Genomic DNA, 7,188 nt, shown 5'->3' with positions numbered 1-7,188 from the left:
TTCATCAACGGCAACATCATCAATCACCAAAAAAAAAAAAAATTAATAACAATATGGAGACAGACAGATTACACACTGATAATACAAACACACATATATGTATATACATAAATGGCGGAATCTGATCATCTCAGATCTGAGATGTGAGATGTAAGGGCTGCAGTGGTGTGGAGGAGATGGGATCTACTCAGATCTGTCCAGATCTGTCGTGGTGGTGGGGACCGAAGCCGGAGGAGAAGGAGGAGGAGGAGGCGGCGACGGAGGAGGGTGTGTGTACTGCTGCGGAGGAGGAGATGCACTGTCGCCACTGGAGAGAGAGAGGAGATCGCACTCTGTCGCCACTGGAGAGAATAGAGGAGATCGCACTCTGTCGCCACTGTAGAGAAGAGGAAATAAGAGAAGACAAGAGAGAGAAACAGTGAATGTGTAAGAGATAAGAGTGAGTGAGTGTAAACATATATATATATATATAATATATAATATTTAAAGAGTGCTGTCAACCAAACCACACCCTAACCATATATATATATATATAATATATAATTCATAATTCGGGGCTGACCGGGGCGGGGGGCGGGGCCGGGGCCGGGGATGAAATATGTATCACCGTCCCCGGCCCGAATGTCATCGGGGATTTATTTTTAAATACCATCCCCGGCCCGTAGGGGATATTTTTCGGGGAAAAACCATTCTTATCGGGGACGGGGGGTGGGTCCCCGTCGGGCCGGATTCAAATTGCCATCCCTAGTTTTGACCCATATTTGGGCCATTAATTTCGGGCTCTCAAACATTATTCTTTTATTTGGATTGATAAATAAGAGGATTTTGTAAGAGGATCAATTTATTGCGTAAATAGAAACTTTAATAAAGTGTGTACCATAACTTAAGGAACATTATTTAACAGAAAGGCTTGTTCATACTCCATTTCCCAATGAAGCTGACTCAATTCAGGGTTTCAAATTCAACGTAACCCATAGGCCCATAATAGACAACTCGTTAAAAAAAAAAAATAATTTCGAGGGAATAAATTATTTTACTAATTTTTTAATCTTTTATTAAAAAATATAAAAAAACCATGTGGTAGTTTATAATAATTTTTTAATTAAAATTGAAAGGGGGCTTAGTCTACTAGCAAATTTAGATACTAAGGTCAAGTTTAACTAAACTAAAAAAGTGTACTTATTTCATTTTTTTATCTTTTTTAGGTCACATCAATCAACATCTCTTCTTTACTTTTTCTACACATAATACAAGAAAAGTCAAAAAATACACTTATTTAGTCTTCCCAAACTTGATCTAATGGATGAAAAAACTATCTATCATAGACTTTTCAGTAATTTTAATAAGAAAAAAAAATTATAATCCAGTATATAATTAAAAAAATTCAAATAAATGATAAACATTACAAACATTAAGTTAAAATTATTTTTATTTTTATTTTTATGAATTTATAAATATTTTACTAAAACACCACAAGTTTGTGATTTTCTCTTACCGTAGGTATTCCCTATTTTTTTTTTTTTTTTTAAACTGATATGTATTTCCGTTTGTACTCGAACTTTTCTCCTGTACTTTACTTGCGCTAGAGGGAATTTATTGTTCAAGGTGTCACAGATGTCTTTCTAAACCATAACTCCAAAATTGCTGCAAAAGAGTGAAGCAATCATGGCAGAGATTGAAGAAGAAGAAAAGGAGCAAAACCAAATGTGATTCTTCGTTCATTATACTAGTGTATTTGCCTTACTCGAAGCCTTTGTGATAGCAAAAAGCTTTTGTCTTTCATGGTATTATAGCATTTGCATGTACCCATTTCTGAGCAAAGCTCATGGACTCCACACAAAGTCACTCTCCTTTTACTCTAACCTCATAGACCACTGTCTCTCTTTGAAATCCTCAGATTTTTCCAAATTCATCCATGCCCACTTGATAAAAGTCGGTTTCAATCGCCATACTTTTCTGGGTAATCGCTGTATCGATATGTATTCTAAAGTCGGCACGCTCAGTGATGCTTTGCAAGCATTTGATGACATTGCCAACAAGAATATCATTTCTTGGAATATTTGTCTGCGTGTGTTTGTGAAATCTTGTAATCTCGAAGGTGCACGTAATATGTTTGATAAAATGCCCGAACGAGATGTTGTAAGTTGGAATTCATTGATTTCGGGTTATGCTTCGAATGGGTACTTTGATAATGCATTAGAACTTTTTAAGGGAATGCAAAATGATGGTATGAGGCCAAATGAGTTCACGTTCTCGATTCTAGTGTCATATGTGACAAGTGCCTATCGTGGTAAGCAAATTCATGGTATCATGATAAGGAGTGGTGTGAATTTATCAAATGTGGTTGGAAATTCATTGATTGGCATGTATGGGACACTTGGGGTTGTGGATTATGCCTTTGGTGTGTTCCTCACCATGGAGGAGGTAGATGTTATCACTTGGAACTCCTTGATTTCGGGCTGTTACAAATCGGGACATGGCGAATTTGCACTAAAGCACTTTTGTTTGATGGTATCTGTTGGATATGCACCTGATGAGTTTACAATATCGACAGTGATTACTGTCTGTAATACCTTGCGTGATCTGGAAAAGGGTAAGCAAATTTTTGCTTTCTGCATCAAGGTGGGGTTTCTTTCTAACTCCATTGTTTCAAGTGCTGCTATTGACCTGTTTTCCAAATGCAACAGATTGGAGGACTCAATTCAGCTCTTTGAAGAAATCAATTTATGGGATTCTGTTGTTTGCAATTCCATGATTTCGAGCTATGCAAGGCATGGCGGTTTTGGAGAGGATGCTTTGCGATTTTTTGTTCTTACATTGAGAGACAGCCTCAGGCCAACTGAATTCACTATCAGTAGTGTTCTGAGCTCTGCTTCTTCCCTCCTCCCTGCAGAGCAGGGGAGTCAACTTCATTCTTTGGTTGTTAAATTAGGTATGGAATCTGATGCAGTGGTTGCGAGTTCACTTGTGGAAATGTATGCCAAATTTGGATTAATTGACACTTCCATGAAAATTTTTGCTCAAATCAATCTAAAAGATTTGATAACTTGGAACACCATAATTTTAGGCTTAGTTCAAAATGGGAGAGAAGCTGAAACCTTAGAGCTTTTTAAGGCACTACTTAAAAGGGGTCCACCACCAGATCGAATAACACTAACTGGGGTTCTTTTGGCTTGCAACTATGGGGGTCTTGTGGATGAAGGGTTGCGTGTGTTTTCATCAATGGAGAAGGCATATGGAGTCATACCTAGGGATGAGCATTATCTTTGCATTGTGGATATGATGAGTCGAGCTGGTAAACTCAAAGAAGCCATGGATATTATAGGGACAATGCCGCATCAACCTAGTTCTTTAATTTGGGAATCGATTCTTCGCGGTTGTGGTGCTGATGGAGATTTTAAACTCACTGAAAGAGTAGCGGAGTGGTTGATAGAGTATGACCCACAGTCATCTCTACCTTATCTGGTACTGGCTCGGTCATATGAGATGAGGGGCAGATGGGAGAGCATGGTTCGTGTCAAAAACGCCATGAAAGAGAGCAATGTTAAGAAAATGATTGGATGCTGTTTGATTGGGATAAGAAACCATGTGTTTGTTTTTAAAGAAAACCACATCCTTCACTATGAAGACAAAAACATTTATTTGATACTTAGATTACTTAACTGTGAGATGGGGATTGAAGGTTCTGTCCATGATCAGTATGAAAATGTGAGTGCTGAGGGAGAGCAAGACCAAAGTAGAAAATTACTCGTCTTATAAATTGATATATTTATTGGATTCTATTTGACACAGTGCAGCAGTAAACTATGGAATCCTGGGATTAAATGGGTTAGGGTGTTCAGCTAGAGATGAGATTGTGTCTTGTCTTCAATTCAATTTGATAACCAAGAGTAAATTTCATTTGAACTCGCATCACTGGGCTGCATAATTTTTATCTGCATTTTTAGAAATCTCAACATTTGGGGCAAAGAAGTTGGAAGGAGCGATTGCTAATTTTAAGATGGAAATCTTCAATCTTGAAATGGATTTCAGATCAGTTTAGGTCATGATTTATCGTCCTTTGCTCAGCAACGACAGAAGTAAGATGCCAATTGAAGTGAAGATGCACACAGTTTTTGGTTAATGATCAGTATCACTGGCCAAACTAATTTTGTTGTATTGCTGAGGCAGCGTGTAAATTACAAAGTAGTTCAAGAATGGACCTAAGCGTGCTTTTCGCAAAGACATTAGTCAGACTGATGGCATTTTCTTGGTAGTTCACAGGGCAGGTGTGGTTCAATTTTGGACAAAAGAGTTGGCATTTCATGTTGATAACTTGATACTTGATATATACGATTGAGTTGGTTTCTGTGTTCAACGATTGTTTCACTTTATAATGGTCACCTCAAATGTTGGTGCAACACTATCCTACATCAGGTTTAACCCCTCTCATACAGACCGATGATGATAAAGCCTAGATAGATGGGTAGATAAGAATGGTGTGATATAGATGAATGCCAGATCTGGCTAAGCCAGCACATGAATGCCCGACCAATGGACTTGAGAGAAATTATATGAAGCTTCTAAGCGGTACCAGAAGATTCTACCTTTTCCAAAAAAAAAAAAGTGGGAAAATCTAGCTTCTTGTATTCTGGAATGCAAGCTCTCTTGAACTGGTGAAAGTAAGGGCCAACCAATGAGGTATTTCTATCCCAATTACGTATTTTGTGCAACTCAGCTCAAGAAATCTTTTTCCCAATTAAATGAATTGATTATATGTTCATATTCAAGAAAGAAAAGACAAGACATCCTGCTTTTTCCTTCTCTTTTTTTTTTTTTTTTTTTTTTTTTTTTTTCATTAATGTTATATGCATAGAGATGAGAATCTTGGGAAATCATTGCGAACTTTCTGAAATTTATAGAAAAGTCTTTGTGTGAGGAATGACTTATGCTTACAATGCACATAAACTTACTGGACTATATATTGCTTATTATTGCTTGTTTTCTTTGACATAACACAATCTAATGAAATGGGTTCAGTAAAGGATTATACGGGATAACTAGTTGATAGCCTGTACGTACTGGATTTAATAATTTGTGGATGTAGGATGTGAGAATAAGTCAGCCACATTCAAATTAGATTCGAACATGATGTAAAACTTATAGCAATGCAATTACTGATTAGGCATTTGAGCAACATGGGTAGTGTCATGGTAAAAGCACATGACCTCTGGGTCAAGCCATGTTTACCAGCCCAGGATTGAGTCTGAAGAACCCCTCCAGCTATCTCCCTCTACCTACCACAAAAAATGATTAGGCACTTATCTTTAATTAACATGACAATAAGTCTTTTTTCAATAGCATGCAGACTTCTTTGCTAACAGAGCAGATCAAGAGGAAGAAACAAAGATCATTTAGTATTGATTAAGGATTAAATATTGAGTGCAATGGTGATAGTAAAGCTGGAGCCTAGAGTGGCTAGGTACACAAACTTGCACTACTCTAACCCACTTATTGAGACTTCTCCACCTATGAACTTACAAACTTAAGCGTCGGAGAGTCTCCGTTTGACCTCCCTAGTTGGCGAGAGTTTCCTGTTTGTGATTACAAGTTTAGCTAAGTAGAGAGAGAATTCAAAGTGTTAGACATAACCTTTGTCATCTTAACTAGTGTAATTCCCCCCCCCCCCCCCCCCCCCCCCCCCAAACAGGGGATGGAATCTAGAAAGGTGGAATATTTATCCCAGAAAGGGGGACACGTAATCCTCTGAAAATGTGGGATTAAGAGGGATTACTAGTTTGGGTGGACAAATAATTCCAATATTAAGCCAACCAAATGCAGAATTAGGGGACAAGAACTAAGCATGTGGCCTCACAATTTATTTACTTTTAGTCCAATCCTTGCATGGGTCTCTCTCCCCACCAAACCTTCTGTCATCAATAATCTTACAGTTACTGTCTTTTTTTATTATACCATATTTACTTACGGGAAATGCAACCGTATCTAATTCTATCATAAAATTATGTAAGTTTTCACGGATTTATACAAGCGATCTCACAAAATGCATAAGTTTGTGAAAACTTATGTGATTACGCAAATTTGTATTCAACTTATGTATTTTTGTGAGATCACTTATATAAATTTATGAAAACTTACATAATTTTGTGGTAGGGTTGCATAAGGTGTGTATTGCACACCAGAGAATTTTCCTTTCCTTTATCCTTTCGTGTATTATCATTTCATTGATTTAATGAGTCCCATCACTTATACTTGTTAATGACACACAAAATAATAAATAAAATATGATAGAAAAATGTGGTTGTTAGAGCATCCACAGTGGAGCTGCTAACTCTCCACTAATGTCACATGTTAAACTTTTGGCTAGCCAAGCTCCATTTTATTCATACAATGGAGCTGCTAAGTTGTGTTGGGAATAGTTATAAAATTCTGGATAAAATCAGAATTTTTTTCAAAGTTTGGTCTATTTTTTAGGTGGGCCCCAAGCGTTGATTTTCGCGGGTCAAAGTGGTAACACGTTCTATGCCACGTTGTGATTCACGTGGTATATTTGGTTGCTCAAAACCATTACCGAGTGAATGGGAAATTGAAGCCAAAGTGTGCTCCATGGAAATGGAGTTTTGGTGGAAATTCCTTAAGGTTGCAAAATGGCTTGTCTCACATTGATTTGGTGGAAAGTTTTGAATGGGTTTATAAGGCTTGAGTTTGGTATTTGGGGTGTGTCCCAAGGGGTACCCCAAGTGTTTTAGAGAGAGAGATTATGGGCTAGACCCATTGGACCCAAAAATCACCGCGCGCCGCCGCCGTTCGGGCGGGCTGGGCTTGGACGCGGGTGCGTGGTGTGAGGTTGGGCTTGTTCGGCCCAATACTAATCTTTTTGAGCCAAAAACATTTGAATTTAATTTTATTTTGTATAAAATAAAATCCAGAATTCAAATTAAACCGGAAATAAACTGGTTTGGTTTTACTGTACATCCAAACAGGGCACTTCCCGAAATAAACTAGTCTGGTTTTTAACGTACATCCAAACAGGGATCTTCCCCTTTTTGTATCTGTTTAAATGATGAACCCAACAGATTCAAATCCGTTTGAATTCAAAACAACAGGTTTCATACCTGTTCAATTCAAAACCTACAGCCACCATTACATCTATAAATAAGACAGCTCTCATTTGGATTTTGTAACTCTAAT

At 37.7% G+C, this 7,188-nt stretch overlaps 1 protein-coding gene across 1 annotated transcript; it reads left to right on the top strand.

Moving 5' to 3' along the window:
* The first annotated feature begins 1,522 nt into the window (after nt 1-1,522).
* LOC114285557 (Tetratricopeptide repeat (TPR)-like superfamily protein) lies at nt 1,523-4,921 on the top strand. Its single transcript, XM_028228597.2, has one exon. It carries the CDS (start codon nt 1,801-1,803, stop codon nt 3,757-3,759), a length of 1,959 nt encoding a protein of 652 aa, XP_028084398.2. The 5' UTR covers nt 1,523-1,800; the 3' UTR covers nt 3,760-4,921.
* The last annotated feature ends 2,267 nt before the right edge of the window (nt 4,922-7,188 follow it).

This window comes from Camellia sinensis, chromosome 6 (assembly GCF_055761805.1).
Source record: "Camellia sinensis isolate YWXY chromosome 6, ASM5576180v1, whole genome shotgun sequence".
Classification (NCBI taxonomy): Eukaryota; Viridiplantae; Streptophyta; class Magnoliopsida; order Ericales; family Theaceae; genus Camellia; species Camellia sinensis.
This window is presented reverse-complemented; position numbering and strand designations above follow the sequence as displayed.